Source organism: Erpetoichthys calabaricus, chromosome 3 (genome assembly GCF_900747795.2).
Source record: "Erpetoichthys calabaricus chromosome 3, fErpCal1.3, whole genome shotgun sequence".
NCBI classification, from domain to species: Eukaryota; Metazoa; Chordata; class Cladistia; order Polypteriformes; family Polypteridae; genus Erpetoichthys; species Erpetoichthys calabaricus.
The window spans coordinates 275,745,476-275,769,752 of record NC_041396.2 but is presented as its reverse complement, the minus strand read 5'-3'; the positions used below and the strand labels follow the sequence as shown (position 1 = coordinate 275,769,752).

The 24,277-nt window shown below is 35.5% G+C and overlaps 1 protein-coding gene across 1 annotated transcript in view; it reads left to right on the top strand.

Moving 5' to 3' along the window:
• The window catches only part of arhgef15b (Rho guanine nucleotide exchange factor 15b), a 122,132-nt gene that overhangs the window by 18,038 nt on the left and 79,817 nt on the right, over window positions 1–24,277 (top strand). Inside the window, 3 exon segments of the mRNA XM_051925437.1 lie at window positions 14,056–14,264; window positions 16,603–17,108; window positions 17,457–17,531. Coding sequence (XP_051781397.1) covers window positions 16,649–17,108; window positions 17,457–17,531 — 535 coding nt within the window. The 5' untranslated portion in view covers window positions 14,056–14,264; window positions 16,603–16,648.

The following is a 24,277-nucleotide window of genomic DNA, read 5'->3' as shown; positions in this document are numbered from 1 at the left end:
GAGGTTGTACATGAGTATAGGAACCTGTCATGCATCCTGGGAAATAGAAGTAAATTTAGGAAATCCTGTAAAACCCACAATTAAAAAAAGCAACACCTTTTCTGCCTGTTTGAATTTCATAAGGCTGGTGGTGGTGGTCAGCTGAACGAGAAAGTACTTGGACTGAGAAATATTTTGGAAATTCAGAGATGCAAATTTTTATTAGTGGACAGAATGTTGGCTTGTTTGAGTAGCATTGTAACTTTTTGGATTCAGTGTATTGTGTTCTAATTACAAAAGGCTTAGGAGCACGAACAAACAGAAAAGTTCACTGTTAATTTTTCACAGTGTCTTTCTTTGCCCCTTTTCAGTCTTGTAGAAAAAACATTTTTCAACAACCATCTGCTATTTAGGTTTTATAATTGATATAATTGCTCCACTTAAACACATTATCAGTACATGTTAAATAAGAATGTTTAAATTTAGAGGTACAAAACTGTAGTGTCATTCATTAATTTTGTAAAAATCTCATTTTTTATCTTTTTAGAAATATGGTAGCTGTCTTGTGGAGGTACAACTGCACTTCCATCTTGGATGAAACTGTTAGCTTGTGAAGTGCATGATAGGGAGTGGTCATTCTTTTACCTTGAGCTTGACTGTAAAGGCCACCACTGATTTCATATTTAAACCTGAGTGAGTCGTTTATCCTGCCTTTGGTCCAGTTTAAGAATATTTTTTTCTTGAAAATAATGCTGTTTGTTCTGCATATTTGACAAATAGCATGATATACCTAATGCTCTTTTTGAATGTTGTGCAAGTACTAAAATGAACATTTAAGTCTCTATATAAATAAAATGGCAAAAGAATACTGCTGGCAGCAAAGACAGGCCATTGACATCAGCTTCTAAAATTAGGTTTGTGTTGCTGTCTCTTTCTGTCTGTTGAAATCCAGGTATGTAATAACTGTTTCAGTCTAACAGTTTTTCTTAACATGTAAATATTGTGCTATATGTTTTCAGTGTTACTGGTACCATGTGATTGAGATAGATTAATGAGGTGAATGCTTGGGATCTGGATCACAGTAGTGCTTGTGGTGAGGTAGCATTAAACCTGGATTAATTTGAGTTTCAGCATTGAAAATGCTATACTGAGTCGGGTTACAAAATGCCCTGAAAACAAATACAAGCATCCAGAACAGATGTGCTAGACGTTACAATGGGTTTATGTGGGTGAAATCATATTTAACTGGCATACCTGAGTTTTAGGAAGTGGACACATGAGAATCTGATAACGGTACAGATAAGATATTTTCCTTAATTTAACAAATTCTTTTTCCCAAGTGGCTTACAAAAAGAACTATAAATAAAATAGAAAATACAGGACATTGCATTGTAATTTCCATGCTTAGCAAGACATAATTGACTGTCATATGAAAACAACAATTTTTTAGTAGAGTAACATCTAGCAGTGCATTTAGCACCAAAAATATATGGAAATATTTTATTATCAATTTTGACTTTCAAAAATCTTGCATGGAAAACCGTTAAAAGACTATATTAAATGCTGCATGGCTTCAGGAAGTCTACAGCCTAACGATAAGGGCAAAATATACTTAAAATCAAAAAGCCCTGTGTTATTGTACAGGGATCTTTTTTTAAAATAAGCCGATGGCATAAATGGGCTCGTGGGGATTAGTGCTGTATTTCTCATTTTCATTTATAGAGATTCTTCTTCTTCTTTCGGCTGCACCTGTTAGGGGTTGCCACAGTGGATCATCTTCTTCCATATCTTTCTGTCCTCTGCATCTTGTTCTGTTACACCTGCATGTTCTTTCTCACCACATCCATAAACCTTCCCTTAGGCCTTCCCCTTTTTCTCTTGCCTGGCAGCTCTATCCTTAGCCAACCTTCGCCAACTCTACTCCCTGCATCCTCACCATTTCACTGACCTCCCTCTCATTTACACACATGTATTCTGTCTTGTTCCTACTGACCTTCATTCCTCTCCTCTCCTCTCTAGAGCATATCTCCCCCTCTCCAGGGTCTCCCTCAACCTGCTCCCTACTATTGCTACAGATCACAATGTCATCAGTAAACATCATAGTCCATGGGGACTCCTGTCTAATCTCGTCTGTCAACCTGTCCATCACCATTACAAATAAAAAAGGGCTCAGAGCTGATCCCTGATGTAATCCCACCTCCACGTTGAATTCATCCATCACTCTTACTGCAGTTCTCACCACTGTCACACTTCCCTCATACATATCCTGTACAACTCTTACATACTTCTCTGCCACTCCCGACTTCCTCATACAATACCACAGCTCCTCTTGAGGCACCCTGTCATATGCTTTCTCCAGGTCCACAAAGATGCAATGCAACTCCTTCTGGCCTTCTCTAAACTTCTCCATCAGCATCCTTAGAGCAAACATTGCATCTGTGGTGCTCTTTCTTGGCATGAAGCCATACTGCTGCTCACTAATCATCACCTCACTTCTTAACCTAGCTTCCACTACTCTTTCCCATAACTTCATGCTGTGGCTCATCAGTTTTATTCCCCTATAGTTACTGCAGTCCTGCACATCCCCCTTATTCTTAAATATTGGCACCAGTACACTTCTTCTCCACTCCTCAGGTATCCTCTCACTTTCCAAGATTCCATTAAACAATCTGGTTAAAAACTCCACTGCCATCTCTCCTAAACACCTCCATGCTTCCATAGGTATGTCATCTGGACCAACGGCCTTTCCGTTCATCATAGCTGTCCTTACTTCCTCCTTGCTAATCTATTGCACTTCCTGATTCACTATCTCCACATCATCCAACCTCTTCTCTCTCTTGTTCTCTTCATTCATCAGCCTCTCAAAGTACTCTTCCTATCTGCTCAACACACTCTCCTCGCTTGTGAGTACATTTCCATCTTTATCCTTTATCACCCTAACCTGCTGCACATCTTTCCCAGCTTGGTCCCTCTGTCTAGCCAATCGGTACAGGTCCTTTTCTCCCTCCTTAGTGTCCAACCTCTCATATAACTAATCATATGCTTTTTTTTTAGCCTTTGCCACCTCTCTCTTCACCTTGCGCCTTATCTCTTTGTACTCTTGTCTACTTTCTGCATCTCTCTGACTATCCCACTTCTTCTTTGCCATCCTCTTCATCTGTATACTCTCCTGTATTTCCTCATTCCACCACCAGGTTTCCTTTTCCTCCTTCCTCTTTCCAGATGTCATGCCAAGCACCCTTCTTGCTGTCACCCTTACTACATCTGCTGTAGTTTCCCAGCTGTCCGGTAACTCTTCACTGCCACTCAGTGCCTGTCTCACCTCCTCCCTAAACTCAACTTTGCAGCCTTCCTTTTTTATCTTCCACCATTTGATTCTTGGCTCTGCCCTCACTCTCTTCCTCTTCTTGATCTCAAACGTCATCCTACAGACCACCATCATATGCTGCTTAACTACACTTTCCCCTGCCACCACTTTGCAGTGTTCAATCTCCTTCAGATCAACTCTTCTGCATAGGATGTAATCTACCTGTGTGCATCTTCCTCCACTCTTGTACATAACCCCATGTCCCTCCCTCTTCTTAAAATACGTGTTCACCACAGCCATGTCCATCCTTTTGGCAAAATCCACTATCCTCTGACCTTCTTCATTACTCTTCTTGACATCTTGATAAAAATACTGCAAACAACTAGGGTGAATTTGCAAATGATACTAAATTAGGTGTATTAGTAGGTACCCTAGAATCATCAAAATCACTACAGATAGAACTAGACATGCATTCAAATGTAAGTAAAAGATATCTAATGTAAGCAAATATGATGTTACACATTAGTGTGTGTGTGTGAGTGTGTATATGTATGTATGTATGTATGTATGTATACAATAAATACACCAACAAATAAATACTAACATACAAGTTTAAAAAGCTAAGAAGACAAGGAAGTTCATGGTGACTTAATATAAAAAGGTAGACAAAGCTTTGGGGCAGCTACTGCAAAAGCATGGTCTTCTCTAAGCTTAAGTCTAGAACAACAAAAAAATTTTAAACTAAATTCTGTAGTGAACAGGAAGTAAGTGAAGAGAAGCTAAAAGTGGTGTGATGTGATTCTGTTCTTATGTGCCTGTTACAAGCCTGGCAGCGTTCTGAACTAGCTGAACACGAGCACGGGATGACTGATTAACTTCCAATGTATAATGAGTTACAAAAGTCAAGCGGAAAGAGACAACACATGAATTAGTGTTTCAAAATCATGTGCAGAAAGAAAGGACTTGACCTTAGCCATATAATTAATTTGTTTATCAAATTTGAGGGCATTACCAAAGATCACACCAAAATTTTTTGCAAACTATTTACAGTAGGTTTTCAAGGGGCCAAGATTAATTTCTCTAGCACAAGTAAGATCAGAAGGTCCAAAACATACGATCTTTGTGTTTTTGTCATTTAGACTAAAGAATAGAATTAAGTGACATCCATGTTTTAATATTTTTGAAACATTCCAGTAAAGGTTTAAGAGAATGTATTTTGATCTGTTTCAAAGGAAAATATATCTGTATATCGTCTGCGTAGCAATGGAAAGAAACAGTTTTTTTAAAAATGGATCCTAAGGGCAACATTTAAAATGAAAAAAGAATAGTCCCCAGAATAGGTCCTTGAGGGACCCCAGAGGAGGTAGGCAACCGAGGATGAAGAGAAATTTCCTAGGCTTGTTGAAAGGCTTCTGCCTGTGAAATATGACTTCAACCATTCCAAAGCAGTTTCTTGTATACCCACATACTGCTCAAGATGGGTGATAAGGATGTCATGTTCAACTGTATCAAATGCTGCAGTTAGATCAGCACCAAGACAGCAGTATCACCAGAGTCACTTATTAAAAGGAGGTTGTTTAAAACCTTTAAAAGTTCAGACTCTGTGCTGTGGTGTATCTTAAAACCAGACTGAAATACTTTAAAATGCCATTTTCATTTAAAAAAGTTTGAAGCTGTAGAAAGGCAACCTTCTCCAGAATTTTAGAAAGAAATTTCTCAAGTCTGTGAAGTCCATATTTGGTTTTCAAATTAAAGGCTGTACCTAGTGCTGGGCGGTATACCGGTTCATACCGAAAACCGTTTTAAATTTTTTTTATGATATGGATTTTTCTTATACCGCAACACCAGTTTAAATTGCCTAAACGACGTTTGGAATGTGGCGCAGCAGGAAACTGTTCAAGTGGGGACCTTTTTCACTGCTACACCGCTAAACACAGATTTGTTGCACTAGGGCTCTTTTTCACTGCTACACCACCAAATAGTGGACGGTAGCATAGGTATGCCGCGCGGTGAAAATGGACAGAGAGCCAAAAAAAAGCAGTCACATCTGTCGCCTGGAGATGCTTTAGTTTTAAAAGGTCAGATGTGTAAATACTGTTTCTATACTACTGGATAATACTGCAAGCCAAGTTGTACTTGTTTTATTTGTTTTCAATACAGTGTAATGTACCTGGGTACTGTGTAATAGTGTGATGACATTTTGACTTTATTCTCGACATTTCCACTTTAATCTTGATGCTTATGACGAGAATATATTCTTTTGACTTTATTCTCGTAATTTGTCATTAAAGTAGAACATCGTAAACTAAACTTCATCATAAAATGAATATTTAATTTACTAGATTTTCTCAAACCCCATCATAAGTTATATAGCACATTAACTGCTTTGTGTTAAGTGATTCGTTCAGAGATGGGCGCAACTCTGAATGGATGGCATAATTAAACATGTATAACGAAGATATTTTTAAAGTTCTGAACACTCCGTGGGCTAAGTTTATAACTAGTTTTAATTTCACAAAGACGATTATCGTGTGGTGAGTGGTTATGTGGTGAAAGAAAAAGGAAGGATAGGAACTGGGGTTTTGGTAGCCTACGTCAGATAGAGACAGCATGCATGCAATAAAGATAGCCCGCTCAGAAGAACATGCATTGAATTCTGTGTTCGTGTCTCCGACCAGCAGATCACAAACCCAACATTTACACAATATTTAAGTTAAACCTGTGCGATAGCTATTCATACATCCAGTTTTTTGGAGCCTCGTCACACCTGCCATAAAGTTCTCTACACTGAACATACACCTGGGGACCCCTTACTGCGAGGGAGCAGCACTACCGCCTCACTACCGTGCATGTGTAATACCTCCTTTAATGCATTTCATCATGAAAATGATATCAAGTATTTATCTTAGCATTCTAAATTTTCAGAAAGCAGGAATATCATGAAGTGAATGGATTCTGTATGGTGATCGCTTAAGAAGCGTAGTGATTAACCACTGGGTCGGGGAACGTAACACAAAGCATTTAATGTGCTGCATTAATTTATGACGGGGTAAATTAAGTAATTGATTAAACATTGATTTTAGGAAGAAGTTTAGTTTCCGACATTCTACTTTAATTATGAAGTAAACTATGAGAATAAAGTGGAAATGCCGACTTTAATATCGACATAAATGGCGAGAATAAAGTGGAAATGTTGACTTTGTTCTCGACATATAGTTTGTTTTTTTTCTTCCCAGTATAGCTTAGCTTGAAGCAAGGTCCATATTAATGCAGTTTGCCAAAATGATGGTACAGTTGGTAAGATGTCATCACCAAGTTGCACTTGTTTTATTTTATTTTAATTTGGTGAATACTGTGTAATGCACCTGGGCTTGAAGTCTTGAAGTAATAGTGCAACTATCAGTAATAATACTATTATTTATTTTATTGTTATTATTTATTAGTTTAAATATTATGCAGTTTAATGATGATAAAGTTGTTTAAAAAGTCACTTTAACGTGTCAGTGGACAGAGATTGTTAACATTAACAGAAAGTGTAGTTGGTTTACAAAAAATATTTACTATTTATTCCTTTTCTAAGACATATTTGGTGCAATACAATTTTTGACAAGCACTTATGGATATTTTACAAAGTCTAAATGCCTCTTTGTATGGTGGAAAATATGTTGTCAAAATTATAGTTTGTTTTTGCAAAATTTGTTCAAAAAAAAGGTTCTATATTTTGACTGCATCTGTCATGCAATGTGATACCTTCTCCATTAGTGCCACCCCCTTGAAAACACTTTATGGGGCAATGCAAAACTGTATTAATACTTGTGTGCACATTAAAATGTTTTTTTTGTACAATGTACAATACTCTTGACAGTGGAATAGGTTATTCTTAGCCAGTAATTGCAGTGGAAAATGTGGTTAACATCCACTCATGCATGGGGAAAAAAAATACCGTCGGAATACCGTGAAACTGAGATAATTTAGAAAAATACCGGGATATAGAATTTTGGTCATACCGTCCACCCCTAGCTGTACCACAGCTTGTTTAAAAAAGGCTGGGACTGAACCAGTCTCAAAACATGCATTTAAAATGTCAAAAATTCTAGGCCTAACCACTTCACTTCAAGGTATAGAGTACATCTCATTGTAATGACTTAGGAATTTTATGGATTCACTACTGTGCACAATCAAACAATGTGCTGAACATTTAAAATTAGGTAGGACATTGGCACTCTGCACTGCATGGTATATTACCTAATCAAGGGAATATTCATTAAGCTGTATAACAATCCTATGACACCACATCTTGAGTACTACATGCCATTTTGGTGTCAATATAACACAAAGGACATAATGAAGTGACTTAGTCAATTTAGACACCATTTTATTTAATTGGGTGTTGCTGGGGGCCATAGCCTATCCTGCCAAATTCACCTTCAAGACAGGAACCAACTCGGTGTCAAACTTACATTGGGTATAATCATGCACACATTCATATTCATGCATATTGTGCTAGTTACATTACTGCACCCATCTTTAGAATTTGTAAGGGAAAAAATAGGCCTGGATAGAAGCTAATGTAGATATAGTGGCAAAGGTGGAAAATGGTTAAGTGAGAATATTCTATAAATGTTAAAAATATTCATTCACAGAAGAAGCCATAGATGTGTGAAATAAGTTACCTCTGTGTGCAACTCCCCAGTCTTCACTTTATATTATTTTGGAAATATTGGGTGAATTAACAAGCTATATTATGCCACATTTCCCTTTCTTGTCAAACTAAGTTCCGTTGTCTTGTCTAAAATTACACTAAGACTGACCATGGAGCTAATATGAAAGTAAATAACACAGTGTTTCATGGTGGCAGGTTTCCTAATTTACGTGTTTTTTATATATATATATATATAAAGATACATTGAACTCACCTGATGAAAGTTCAACAGCCATAAAATTAGATTTTTAAACTTGTTTTAAATTTTTCAGCATTTAATCAATTACCTTTTATCATTTTTTTTTCTTTAGTAAATGACTCTTTAAATACATTGGCTGCACATTATATTGCCTGTGTACCATTTTGTTTCAGTATTATTTGTTTATGCATGCATTCACTTCCTGAATGTAGACCTAACAATATGAATAGGTAGAGTACAGATTAGGGCTGTATCATTATGTCTACAAAAGGAAAGTTTAGGTTGAAATAAGCATGTTTTTTTTTCTCTCAGGCTTTGATTGTAATAAAGAACAAACATTTATAGTCTGCCACAACTGAATAGTATTTGCTTATCTTTAAGAAAACCCGTCTGTCACATGGTTTTTAAATTCTTGAGATAAGCTGGGGTACAGTTTCACAAAACAAGTCCTAAGTAAGTCATTGATCTGTCTCATGAGCAATATGAAAGTATATATTTATTCAGGTAAGCCTGTTGCTAAGAAAATTGTGATTGTATCCTTTTAAATATATTGGTTTAAAAGGATATATAATTTGCATATATTAAAAGTCAGCACACCAGACACAAAGACATTTTAGGACATAGTCAATCAAATGACTTATTCACATGCAGTGATTCAGCTACTTTAGTGATTACTATGAAGATTATTAATTGAAGACAGCATTAGTGAAGGAAATGCTGTACACTGAAAGATTATTTTAATTGTTCCTTGCAATGTATATTTTTCTGTAATTAGGTTAAAGCTTAATTTTCTCAATGTTTCGGTGGCATTCTTTTGGCATGGCAAAATGATATGGAGAACAAGTAGTATAGTGTAAGTTATAAAGACAGCGTTACTTCAGAATTGATGTTGTTGCTTATGGTACTTTAGATAAGTCTATTAAAGGATGTGGTTTATGATGATTTCAAGGAAGTCGAAGTATTATTCTGATTGAAATATATATATTTAAGAGATGTGAATGCTGTTTACAACTGCATGAGTTAGAATTGTCTCACACAGCGGAGATGGGAGTATCTGTCCATATAACCAGTTTAAGCTGTACACTCCACAGGGTGGGGCTTTATGAAAGAGTGGCCACTAAAAAGCCATTGCTTAAAAAAAATATAAGAAAATAAGTTTGGAGTTTGCCCCATAGCATGTAGTGGACTCCCCAAACACACAGAAGAAGGTTCTCAGTTCAGATGAGACTAAAGTTGAACTATTTAGCCATCATTGGAAATGCCATGTGTGGCACAAACCCAACACACAGGTGGCGCTGTGGTAGTGCTGCTGCTTTGCAGTAAGGAGACTGTGGAAGATTGTGGGTTTGCTTCCCGGTCCCTCCCTGTGTGGATAGCGCTTTGAGTACTGAGAAAAGCGCTATATAAATGTAATGAATTATTATTATTATTATTAACACTTTTGATCACCTGTAGAAAAACATTTTCACAGTGAAGCATGGTGATGGTAGCATCATGATGTGGGATTGTTTTTCATCAGAAGGACAGGGAAACTGGTCAGGGTTGATGGAAAGATGGATGTTCTTAAATTCAGGACAATTCTTGGGGAAAACCTGTTTCACATTTTCAGAGATTTGATACTGATATTAAAGGTCACCTTCCAGCAGAACAATGACCCTAAAAATACTGGTAAAGCTACACTGGAGTGGTTTAAACTGAAACATTTAAATGTCTTTGAATGACATTTAGCCCAGAGTTCAATCCAATTGAGAATCTGTGTCATGACTTTAAGATTGCTGTACAACAACAACAACATTTATTTATATAGCACATTTTCATAGAAGTAATGTAGCTCAAAGTACATTACATGATGAAGAAAGAGAAAAATAAAAGACAAAATAAGAATTAAAATCAGAGAACACTAATTAACATAGAATAAAAGTAAGGTCCGATGACCAGGAAGAACAGAAAAAAAAACCAAAAAAAAAACTCCAGACGGCTGGAGAAAAATGAAGTCTGCCGGGGTTCCAATCTGTACACCAACGCAACCCATCTAACTTGAAGGAGTTTGAGCAGTTTTGCCTTGAGGTATGGGTGAAAATCCCAGTGGTTCAATGTGCTATCCTCATTGAAACAATCCCCAAGAGACTGGTAGCTAGAATTGAGGCAAAAAGTGGCTTTACAAAGTATTGAATTTGGGGGCGAATACCTATGCACATGATTTTGTGTGTTTTTTTTATTATTATAAATATCGTATGTGTCACAATAAAAAGTAAGTTGCACCTCCAAAGTGGTGGGCATGTTGTGTAAATCAATTGGTGCTAACTGTACCCAAATTTCATTTTAATTCCAGCTTGCAATGAAACAAGATGGACAAAAACCTAGAGGGATGAATACTTTGACAAGGCACTGTAGCATTTTCTGTTTTGGGATATTAACAGCACTGATTACAGATTGCCAAGGAAATGTGGGATTATTCATGTTTTTGCTTCAATTTCTAGATAATCTTGACAGTTAGAAAGACAGTTATGTATTGAACGCTGTGTACCTTCTCCTAAAGTGTTGAACGATAGATACAGTATTTGCTGCATAGAAAATAAAACTGAAAATTTAGTAAAGCTGGTTTACCCCTGCTAGAGAAGGATTTTTTTGTCATTGGATGGTTTTGTCTGTATACCTACAAATCCAGTAAATTTTAAGAATGACAGTAAATCTGGTTTACTTATAGGATGATGTATTTTTTTTCCTTGTTTTTGTTCACTCTAACTTATTAGACTTTGTAATTGTGAAATTCTTAAAGTGAACACAGGCAACACAGTCACATTATCATCCTCTCAAAATATGCACAAAACATATTTTTATTTCTGAACTTGCAACATAATCAGATAAAGTTTGCAAAAACTATAGCCTCTTATTTCAGTTTTTTTCCAGGGTCAAAGCTAGAAAAGGGTTGGATGAGTGTTAGGAACCTGAGCAATTCATAATTCTGGGACTTGGAAAATTAATCAGCTATTCCAGAACTTTCATTAAACCTCCCTTATTATGGATGTAGTTGATGTTAACAATAGGCTTAGAGAAGTTAAAAAAGGAACTCCTATTCAAAATGATTAGCTTTCAACATCCTCAATAATTAGTTTTTCATTGACAAAATATGTTGCTACAAATGCTTATATTGAGAGCATTAATATTACACCAGCAGTTGCAAGAACACATTGAACTGTCACACTATGGTAAGAAAGAGAATATCTCACAAAATGTGCATTTTTGTGCACACCATTCATAACAGAAACAGAAATAGTCACACAATTATTTTTATAAAAGAAAGTATATGAGTAATAATAAGGTACATAAATTCAAACAAATTTATCAATACCCCATAATACTATTACTCAGTAATACATATGAATAATTACATTAATATAATGATTAAAAAGAAACACAACCATCAATACAGTTAATGAATGTGGTTAAATCTGCTGTCTAGGAAAAATCATTACATTACCCATGTGATTGTGGGTACAGCTAGATGTGTGGCTGTAAGGAGATGCAAAGTTGATTTCTCTGTTTGTCTAAACAGATATACTTGTGATTGTTTAATTCCTGTTTAGTCAGTGGTGGTTCATGTCTCTGTTAAAACTGATCCTGGATTGAGATGAGAAATACATTCCTATGTGTTCCATATACCAATCAAAGAAAAAAGTAAATCTTAAATCCAATTAAAAAAATATAATTTTTGATGTAAAAATACCAAAAAACCCAAAAAAAAATACTGGTGAAAACACCAAAGCAGTGTCATTGTCTGTTTAAAACAAGACACCTATACCATGACTTTAGCTTTAGAAGACTTGCTATAAATATTGTAATATTTTATGTAAAATGCTGACAAAACCAGCTCAGGATAGAAAAATGTTTTGGCTTACCATTAAAAGTGTTGTGATAAAACGAGTCAAGAGATGATGGGCTACCTATTTAGGGCTGAGGTAATCCCTATGTCATAATCAACCAAACCCTTTCATTCACAATAATACATTTTCCTTGTAAGTGTAAATTTAGTAGTAGTGTCTGAACATATTACAGAAAAAATATAACCTGTAGTTGCTATGATTTATTCAATCCAGTTATATTTTACACTATTGTGAGTAAAAAGCTTGTTTTTTCTGAATTTTGTAATTGTTACCATTTTTATCAACTTCAGCTGGGTGGTTTGCTCCCCCAGCGCTGATGAACTTAATGGTGAGAATATTCCTTCATATCTTAAATTTCTATAGCTCCTTGCGTGTATTTACTGGGTGAGAATTAATGGTTATTCAACTTGATCTTGGTGAAGACTTTAGAGCTTTCTTCTTATTTTTTTTTCTTTGGGGTTTGTTGTGAAAATGTTTGCTCATTTATTTTTGCATTACTATATAAGGAGCAAATTTGCATCAAAGCTACAGTTCCCAGGGCTGTGGAGTCGGAGTCGAGGAGTCAGAGTCGGAGACAATTTTGGGTACCTGGAGTTGGGGTCAGAGTCGGCAAAAATGTACCGACTCCTAATAAATTTAAATTGCAATGAAAAAAATATAGCAAGTTCAAATGTCCCATTTCACAAATAATAATTATAATTAAGTACTTCTCTGATGTAAGAATAAAGCCCAGTGCATAGTTGTGTTACTACTAGTGTGAAGTTCAGCTGAGCCATTCACAGCCCTGACAGTTCCAATCTTCAAGCTGTTAATAGACATTAACAAAGACATAATAAAGTGACCCAGTAGGTTTTAAGCAATTGTTCATAAATTGTCACCTGTTGGCTTTTTTTATTTTTATTCATGTAAACTACTTTAAAGTTTAATTTTAAAGGCAAAATAAAAAGGAAACTAAAATGTTGACTTAAAGCTTGGTTTACACTGTTACTAGTGCAGTACCATTAGCCATGGTCCACTTGTGAAATGCCTGAGATTTCGTAGTCTTTAAATATGATAAATGTGTAGTACAATCCATGTACTTTAAATTCTTAAGAGTTCTCAGACGTGATGTCTCTATAATATTCAGTGAATGCAAAATTTACCTCAAACATTATAAACTAGTGATTTATTAATGAGACTTACAATGCAACATTACATTTAGTTAATAAATGCTGCTACAATTCTTTATGTGTGTGTTTTTTTTTTGTCTCAACGTTATCATGTTTTTAGGTTATTAATGTGACTAATCACACCTTGTGATATATGGGCTCAATTTAAAGCTTGACAGGTCTGCTTGCCTCAGACACCCATTAAATACTGAATCCTTTCATACAGTACCTTATACACTGACTTTGTTCTTAATCTGGCAGCATTACTCCTTGTAAATTGAATGTTCACTGTATTTTATCAGTTCATAATTAACTTGTATTTTATAATGTAGGTTGTAACAAAACATCGTTGCGTAACTTGATATAGAATGAAAAATCGTTTTTGGTTGTACTCAAGAGGTCTGCTTCTTACTTTTTGACTTGAAAGGCAATACTAAGCAAAGTTGCTTCACTTGTTTTCTTGTAAGCAGCTAAAGAAGGATTGGCAAAGCAAATTATATTTGAATTGTTATCATTTAGAATGCTTTTTGGAAATACAGTGCCTATATTAGATACACAGATGATAACACTGCATATCAGTAATACTTTATTTTATATAAGTACATTTAAGAATGAGCCTTAAAGAAAATGTTTCAGTTATTACATATCTAGGTGATGCAGAAGTAGTTGGGTTATGACATAGACAATAAGAAGCATTAATATATATTAATATATCAAAAAGGGTGAATTTCTAATTTTATTCCTTGTTATTTATCAACAGTAATTTGTATGTAGCTCTTGATTTGAAAAGCAGAGTATTGAGTGTTTTTTTTTTTTATTTATTCTTGTTGTCTTAGCATCTCCAAGGAAAATTAGTGTGTTGAACATAAAAGACTGCTTCATCCTGCTCTACAAACATCTGGCAGAGTGGTGGATGGAAAAAAATGTGCAAACACCTTTCCGCCAAAGCTGGGAATGGTTAGTAAAGGAGGACCTAACTGTAGCCTGTGCTTCTGGATCAACAACAGTAAAGCCAACACCATAAATGACTTTTAAACGATACATGGTAAATATATTTATTATCAGTCCATACTTAGTTAAAAATCTCTGTGGTACATGTAGTTGCAAAGTCTGCATGGACCACAGAGTGATAAGGTAAACCATAATGGGAAAGAGAATGCAAAAAAAAAGAAATAGAAGAAAATAATTAAGCAAACAACAAACATTGTGCAAACTGTGAGTGTAGCAAAGTAAAATTGTATTTTTAGGTAAGTCATTGTGTTTTACTAGAGGCTTGCCAGAATGTATGCTTTACAGAATACTCTAGTTCAGGTATAAGTGACCCATCCTCAAAATTACAATGAATGTTAGATCCTGTAAGTCTGACCTCCAAAATAGCTTGATGTCATAATTTTTAAAAGTCACACAGAATACTATTTTATTTAATGCCTTTTTTAGGAAATATCATTAGCAAACAAAAAATTATTTTTGCTATGATCTAAAAGTGCCAGCTAGGGATGAATTACACACAGAATGAGGAACTGTGTTACTGCAGGTCTTAAGTTAAACTGTACTTGCAAAGCAACTTCTGGAAAGCCCCTTCCTCCCTTACAGTACATACGGTAATCCCACACGACACTTGGCTAGTCTCTTTTACTTGTGTTAACCACAACATTGACAGCTTGAAGTATTTTTTGCTTATAGAATGATGAACTTAATTTAGAAGGAAAGGTGTATCACATCATAGAAACAAGCCAAAAATTATTTGGTACAAATTTTATAGCAAGTATGATTTTTAAGCTGTTTCTACTTTATTCTGTTAAACTCTGTTACTTTTCAGAATCTCTGTCTTGGTGCTTAGATTAATCATTCAAATAGCTACATATTGCCTATTATTGTCTGCACTATTGCATAGCAATCTACAGAGTTGCAGATATTACAGTGTTAAAAGAAAAATATCATGGTACTGTAAATTTATACTCTTCCTGCAGTTCTGCATTACATGCACAGGCAATACTAGAGGGTTTGAATGCTTAAAGGCACTCCCAAGCCATGAATTTGGGCAGTCTGAGGTGTTAGAGGTATGAGAGTCAAAGCCTCTAATAATTAGGCTTTGTACAGATCTACATGAAAAGAAGAAGTGATTGATGTTTTTCAAGTTGTGGCACAATGAGGAACTTGTTCTACTGTAATTTGTAAATCGGTTAACCATGATGACTATTATAGAGTATTTCAGTTTGCAAATGGAAATAATAGAAAATGAGTAGTGTTTTCTTTGACTGTAAGCCATTGCATGTTTACTGAGCTGAGGGAGATAATAAAACATAGGATGACATTTCCTCAAAAAAGCAATGTCAAACATTTTTTACACAGCACAATGAAATGTCATATTTTAAGATTATTTCAGAAAAACTAATATGTATAAATAAAGAGGATTACACTACTGAGAAATAGGACTAAGATGTATAAGGGGAAATGTAAAATAATTTGAAATATTTTCTCAGTCACTGAAGCAATAATTTATTGTTTAGCATTATAAGATCATTCAAACTAATTAAATCTTAAAGCACAAGCTATTTTCTGCAGTACTTTAAACTATTTGGTGTGATGTGAAGCTTTTGTACACAGTTGGGGTTTGGGGAATATCCATCCATCCATCCATCCATCCATCCATTTTCCAACCCGCTAAATCCGAACACAGGGTCACGGGGGTCTGCTGGAGCCAATCCCAGCCAACACAGGGCACAAGGCAGGAAACAATCCTAGGCAGGGTGCCAACCCACCGCAGGACACACACAAACACACCCACACACCAAGCACACACTAGGGCCAATTTAGAATCGCCAATCCACCTAACCTGCATGTCTTTGGATTGTGGGAGGAAACCGGAGCGCCCGGAGGAAACCCACGCAGACACGGGGAGAACATGCAAACTCCACACAGGGAGGACCCGGGAAGCGAACCCAGGTCCCCAGAACTCCCAACTGCGAGGCAGCAGCGCTACCCACTGTGCCACCGTGCCGCCTGGGGAATATCCATTTATAAAAAAATAAAATTGTAATCTAGTGTCAAAAGAAGGAAAATCACTAAAGTTAATTTTAGAAAATTCCAAGTTAATTTTATTAAATTCTTTTACTTTTATTATTTTTTGCCATTTTTATGGTATTTGTATTTAACATAACATTGCCATTTTTGTGCATGCATCCTATGCATTTTGCTCTTGTCCTGATTATGGTCAGTGTTTTGTACATAATTATTTAACAGTCTTACTGTGTTTATGTAATGGGTTCCTGACTGTCTTGAAAAATCCAGTCAGACAAAATGTTATTAATAAAATATGAAACTGAACATGAAGCAGCACCTAAACTTATTATTAAATAGTCTTTTTTTTTTTTCCTTTTCAGAGTAGTATTAATGTCATCATCATTGTAATGCCCAACTGAAGCCATAATGTCACTGCCTGATTCTCAATCTCAGGAAGGAAGGCCTCGCCCCCCAGTGAAACCAAAACCTGCTGTACTGTCAAGAACAGGAATCAATTACTCCTCAGACATCAATCAGAAAGAGGCAATACCAACCATGCCATCTCGTTCCCTCCCCAGCCTTCCAAGTGGAAAGCATCAAAGCTCTGGGACTGGAAGAGGAAGTGTTGTGCGAACAGAGAGAAAACCATCAAATATAGGGAAAGTTCAAAGAATTGTTAATCAGTTTTGCCAGCAAGAGAAAGAAACTGGAAAATGTCCAATTGCTCTTACTAAGCCTGAAAAATCTGGCTGGGGTACATCATCTCTGTCCATACCCAGGATAATGCCTAAAAAGAACCACCTAGTCAGTTTTGAACAGCTGGAAAAGCCAAACGAAGAAAATGATGACCAGTCCTTATCTAGCTGCGAGCAAGGAAGTCGTTCTGGTAAGTCATCACTGTAATATCTGGTTGGGTATATCAAACATAAAACCAAAATGTTCACTTTTTGTCATTTTTGTTAAGATGTGGTGATTAATTGTGAATTCTACTCAAGGTAAAAAAATAATGCATTCTGTGGTTGCAAACTGAAAAGGTATCTTCATATTCATGCAGAAGTCTTCATGTCATTGTCAACCTACACAAGGGGAATAAATACAAACCATAATAATCTGAATATTGCAGATGATATTTATTGTTACTTTGAATTTATTGATCATTTCTTCTTTTGTGCTTATTTCAATGTGCTTTACTCTTTGATTTTATATTTGTTGTTTGCTTCATTCTTTTTATCAGACTGGAAACCTTCATTTATCTTTTTAGAAAAGGATGCAGAGGTTTTGAAAGTTCCCAGTTTGATAGCTTTCATAGGTCAGTCCTTTGTTTTATATTTGTTAGCTTGATGAATGTTAACCTTTTTGAGATTCCTATGATCAATGTCATTTTTTGCCAGAGATGTCTGAAATAATGAAGTTGCCTTTTTTTAATTATTTACATTCAAAAAGTATTTTTCCATAGTTTGACATGTAATGATTTTTGATCTTACCTTTAGCATTTCTTTCTGTTTTGCTTCCTTTGTTTTCAATTGACTGGTGATTCAGTTATATTGTTTTTAAGAATCCATTTATATGTAATATTTTTTTACTCATAGCTGTTTCTTCTTTGGTTTAAAAGCTATTGATGTTCTCCTCATCTTTTTATTTTTGATCTGTGACCTTTTTTCAATTTTTCATATTACCATTGTTTTTACTTATCATTGAAAGCAATAATGAACACGTTGGACTAATGAGTTGTATGCATCCTTGAAGCGAAGTCTAAGGAGTAAAATTGGAAATTCAGCTGCAAAAGTAATGTTTAACACAGTGTAACTCTTTCATAATCTTCTCTTTAATTTAGTAGTGCATTTATAATGTAGCATTAACAAAACATTTAAAAATTAGGTCAGGATATTAGAAAATGGATAAATGGGTTGTAAAATAATGACCAAGAGAACACGCATACAGAAAAAGTTAAATGTGGGCCAAGCAGTTTAATATATAAGGCATTAACCTGTAATCATTTTTATCCAGATACTGACATTGTATGTACAGAAAAAAACATTATTCAAAGAACTGAATTTATATCTAATTTATAATTTTTGAAAATGGACTAAGTCATGTTACATTAATAACATGTAAATGAAACACAACATAAGGAGATACATTAATTCTAACTGTTTATAAAAGTAATGATCTAAGTTTTCTGATGGTTGCCCAGGCTGTCTTATATAGTACAGTATATGTGAAGAAACGTAATTTAACTAGACAGAAACATTTACATCCAAATAAAACTATAAAAGGCAACATTTTAATTAAGCTTTTCCTTGATGATGCCTTTTTATGTACATATTGCAGGTGAAGTTCACCTCCAGGAAGTATGCTCCATTTACTCTCCCATAAATGAACACAGTTAAACATGAAACAAAAAGAAAAATTAACTACAGTAATCCCTCGCTATATCGCGCTTCGCCTTTCGCAGCTTCACTCCATCGCGGATTTTATATGTAAGCATATTTAAATATATATCGCGGATTTTTCGCTGCTTCGCGGGTTTCTGCGGACAATGGGTCTTTTAATTTCTGGTACATGCGTCCTCAGTTGGTTTGCCCAGTTGATTTCATACAAGGGACGCTATTGGCAGATGGTTGAGAACCTACCCAGCTTACTTTTCTCTTTCTCTTGCGCTGACTTTCTCTGATCCTGACGTAGGGGGATTGAGCAGGGGGGCTGTTCGCACACCTAGACGATACGGACGCTCGTCTAAAAATGCTGAAAGATTATCTTCACGTTGCTATCTTTTGTGCAGCTGCTTCCTGAAACGACATGCTGCACGGTGCTTCGCATACTTAAAAGCTCAAAGGGCACGTATTGATTTTTCACTGTTCCTTTTTATCTGTCTCTCTCTCTCTCTCTCTCTTTGTCTGCTCCTGACGGAGGGTGTGTGAGCTGCCGCCTTCAACAGCTTTGTGCCGCGGTGTTTCGCATACTTAAAAGCCAAACAGCCCTATTGATTTGTTTGCTTTTCTCTCTATCTCTGTGACAGTCACTGCTTCTGACATGCACTCCTTTGAAGAGGAAGATATGTTTGCATTCTTTTAATTGTGAGACGGAACTGTCATCTCTGTCTTGTCATGGAGCACAGTTTAAACTTTTGAAAAAGAGACAAATGTTTGTTTGCAGTGTTTGAATAACGTTCCTGTCTCTCTACAACCTCCTGTGTTTCTGCGCAAATCTGTGACCCAAGCATGACAATATAAAAATAACCATATAAACATATGGTTTCTACTTCGCGGATTTTCTTATTTCGCGGGTGGCTCTGGAACGCAACCCCCGCGATGGAGGAGGGATTACTGTATTATCGATAGACTCATGTCAAATAAATATACAAATGGGAGGAGTACTTGCAAGCTGTCATATGTGTAGCAATGAACAACACTTTGTTTTGTAACCAGGACAAACAAAAATATCAGGCAGTGGAATTCCCTAAAACTTTGTTTTAGACCTCCTGAATTTAAAAAAGAGAGAGAGTTAAATGAATGAAATATGTAAGATATACTATAAATACAGTGAACAACCTAACACATTTTATTTGTCTGCCAAATTTTAGACCTTGCAGTCCTTTCTGCTTTCACTGTGAGATAGGTTAAAAAGGACAAAAGAATAAAATCATTCAGACACTATGAAAATTATAAGTCTAACTCTGATAAATACAGAAATTGACGACTCCTCTTATGGAACGTAAAAGCAGGCATTAGTTGGAACATGTACTCACACCCACTGTGACCTTTAATAAATTGAGCCGAATATAGTATTTGCATATTAGAGAGCTGCTAACTGAGAAGTAGACTTAAAACCTGCCAGCCTAGGGCTAGAAGAAGAGGAAGACATTCTTTTATTTTATTCATTCAATTTGATGTACAGAATCTCAGGAGTAATGCAGTACTTTTCATTGCTTAATTAGATGTTGCAAAAAGAACAATTCATAGAGATTAGCAATGTTTGGCAGAATATGTTATGAAGTATACAGCCATGGTTTAGCACCAGGACTAGATGACAAATGAGCCACCAGTAAACCAGGACACAAAAAGGTAAATAAGCTGTGGAAAAGCTTTATGAACTACCCTGTAGAACTGAGTGGTAGTAATTTTTTGAAATCATTGGCATTCAAAAGGTACCTGAAACTCAGTACAGTGCAATAACTCTTTGATGTCACAACCACTGCTATGGCCCTAGGTGAAGAAAGTGTGTTGTCTAGGGTTGACTTTGATAGAGAAAGATGCAGAAAGTGGATGGACAATATTAGAGAATCTCTGAAGAGGGAACTGGGAGGTAGTTCACATTCTGGGTCAAAGCTTCAGGGTTAAACATAAAAATAAAATAAAAATCTGGGAATCATTTCTGTAGAGGTTGAAAAGAGAAGGACTGAGCAAATAAGAGAATTAATGCAAATGATATCCTAGGTATGGATGGGCATAGGGGCACTGTTTTATCAAACACCTAATTGTGTTTGGGGGGAAAAAAAAAAAACCTCTGTTGCCTAATATAATATAATTTGTGAATTTCCCATTGGGATTAAGAAAGTATCTATCTATCTATCTATCCATCCATCCATCCATCCATCCATCCATCCATCCATCCATCTATCTAATAGTTCTTTATAACCATGAGGTAGAAATTATTTTCTTTTCATTGCAGAAAACAGTAAATTGATAGCTTTTTGTGTGAATGATGAACAAATATATTTAATACACACAGATTTTCCAACAACTTAAATTTATCACAACAAAACGTTTTAAGAATTATGCAGCACTTTATGAAGAGATCCTCTGTGAAATACACTATATACTCCATAATGAACATTTTATTAAGGATCATGGAAATTATGTATGTGGCATCTTAATACTTAAAGTAAGTGTCCATTCTGCTATGATACTCTCTCTCTCTCTCTCTCTCTCTGTGTCTCTCTTTTTCTTTTCAATCTACTTTGTAAATGTGATGGTTGAAATGTAATGCTTAACTTCAAAAGGCACAAACATATTTAAAAAGATTCAGTGGTTTAAAGAGGCAGGAACTGGTAAAATTGAAATATTAAAAAATAATTCGCAGATTCCATGTTTGATATGCACATTGGAAACTCTGTCTGTTCAGCATGTGTTGGTGTAGTGCCTTTGTTATAGTTATCTGCTAGCTGTGCAGTACAATGCCCGTACTTCTTTTTCAAAATAAACAGTACCCTTTGTTTTAAACTGCTTTCATTGTCACTGTGGAGTTTATAATGGCAAACTGATCTGCTCACAAGCTATCAAATCAAAAATATCCATGCTTGCCAGTAGCAGTATTTACCAATAAAGAGAAAAATGCACTGTGTGCCTTATTTTTAAAAAAGGGCTATATGGAGATATCACAGTTTAGTAATATAACATTCTGAAACTTCTTAACCCAATTCAGGATCATGTAGAGCACAAACAATTTTTGGCAACATCAGGCAGAAGACATGAAGCACCCCTGAACAGGGTGCCAGACCATCACAGATGCCACTCATGCACTCACCTACTGTACAGTCACACTCACATAAGGCCAATTTGGAGTGCCAGGTGACCTAATATATACATTTTTGAGGATGTTGATAGAAAACTGGAATACTTGAAGGATGACCTACACAGACATGGAGAGCCTTGGTATGGGAAGAAAACATAGGACTCTGGACCCACGAGGCAGCAACATTAACAGCATGTTGCCACTATGACGTCCAATCACAATATTATAATTAATCAAAACAAAACGGGCTAACATGATGCAAAGGTAGCCCAAATGATTCAGGTGCTTTTTATGCCCTACTTCTGTCTAGGTTGAAATACTAAAGACTATGCCTCAGTAATGAAACAAGAGCTTTCAAATAAACATTTTCTGCAAACTATCCATGTGGTGCAGTCTTCAATAGAATGCAGTTTGTACACTCAGTAAAAGAAAACAGAAGTGTAAAAGAATGCTTCAGCACACAACCCTCAGTGCATTGTTACTGGCCAGGAAGCTGCAATCTTTCAACAAATTTTAAATATCCAATGATTTTTCTAAAAGAAATATTCAGTATTTTATAATATTCAGTATTTTATATCCAGTATCTTATATGTCAGTACAAAATTAGTTAAAATTGACCATCCATAATTTCATCACTAATCCTGATTGACACGTTGTGAAGTACAGGACAGATTTATTCAATAAGACGCATGAAGGAGCTGTGAAATAGGTAGGATGTGTATTATTCTCTTGCAGAGCCTGAGATTTCAAGCTCAAAAAGAGATAAAATGGGGACAGGACGGATATTGTAAAGCAAGAAGCTTGAACAAAGTCAACAGCATATGTTAATGAAAGTAGAGCATTCTCTCATCCATTCATTTTCGTAACTCTCTTAATTCATTTGTAGACTCTCTTGGAGCCAGAACTTCTTTTGGCCACATAAAATATGAAGCAGAAACCTATCTTGGATACCTGTCCATCACAGGGCTCACTAACATACCTGTACACATCTGCACAATTTCAGACAGGGCCAGTCTTGTAGTTTCAGTGTAACTCCATGTATTAAGGAATGAAAATGTGTGTATACACCAAAGTTAGTTAAATGAATGGAATAGAAGGCTGTGATGACTCCACAATATTGTGGCAGGTCATTCATAAAAATTTAAGTAAACTGAATTAAAAAAATGCACATCTGGTTTTTATGCATTTAATACTGCCCAGCACAGATTGAAAGAATGGATTAAATCCCCATTTTCTTATATGGGCTCTAATTTGGCACTGTCAATGTACTTTACAAAAGTTATCTGTGGTTTTCATACAACATTGTATTTACTTTTACATAATTTCAGGTGTTTTATCTATGAAATAAGCGCAAACTAAGGCTGACTAGAAAATGTTGGCTAGAAAGTACACTGTATTGGTTTTTGCTATTTTACTTGAAACTGTACTTAATCCAGTAATATTAGTTTGTGATATGATAAATCAATCAATTGAGATTGTAAAATCTCAAGTAATGTTGCCTATTACAAATAAAAACGTAATTGTAGTAAGCTAAACACTAAACTGACAACATAACTTTTGTGCTTTCGTTTAAAGAGATCTATTTACATATTGTAATAGTTACTTTCTTTTGTGCCGATGTTGCCATTTATATGCATCTGTAATGATTTTGAACAGGATGTAAGGTTGTGATAACTTTATCTCAGAGAGTTGTTTCTTTAGGGCAGGGAGCCCATTCAGCACCCTCTGGGGCAAAGCCTGCTGATGTGATATGTCAGTGACTGGAAGGAAGGAAGAGAAAGAAGAATTTTTTTGGAGGAAAGCTTAGAAACATTGATTTATTTTGGTATCTTGGCAACCTTGGACATGATAAAGGAAGTAAAGATATGTGAAGATGTTTTATGGGGCAGAAAGGTTCAAGAGGAAATTGTAGGTAAAAAAAGAATCAGTACAATATTAAGATAAAATTTTTTACTTACCTGAAAAAAAGAATGGAATTTTACTTTTTAAGGTACAGTAGGTGCACTTTTCCCCGTATACAAAAATGCAGAACAAAGAGTGGAAGGTCGGCAGGTTGAGTTGGAGAGGTTTGAGCTGGATGAGAGATAGAGACAATGGGTATCAAGTAAAGCAAAGTTGGAAGTAATGAGAGCACTGGTTGAAAAATTTTCTAAGATGCAGGCATAACCTTCAGGAAAATAGAAGGCAGAAATAATGGAAAAAAACAAAATCCTGCATAACATTTTCAAATCAGTTCATATAAATATGACTACACCAGTGGTGTTCAGTTTGCATGTCACAAAATTTATTGATTTCATTCAAAGCACAAGATCTGTTTAAGATCTTAATTTTGTATAGGTGAAATGTAAATAAAACCACACTTGATGACATGCTTCATGTTTTTGTGAACAGTGTAAAATTATGACAGGTAGAGGGTAAATTAAGAGTTAAGTCAAGCTGCTTTAAAAACAATGATAAGGTGTATAATAAGGCATTCCTTATAATGAAGGGTATTTTCACCAAGATAGTGAGATTTACATTAGATTTAGGGGAGCTGAATTT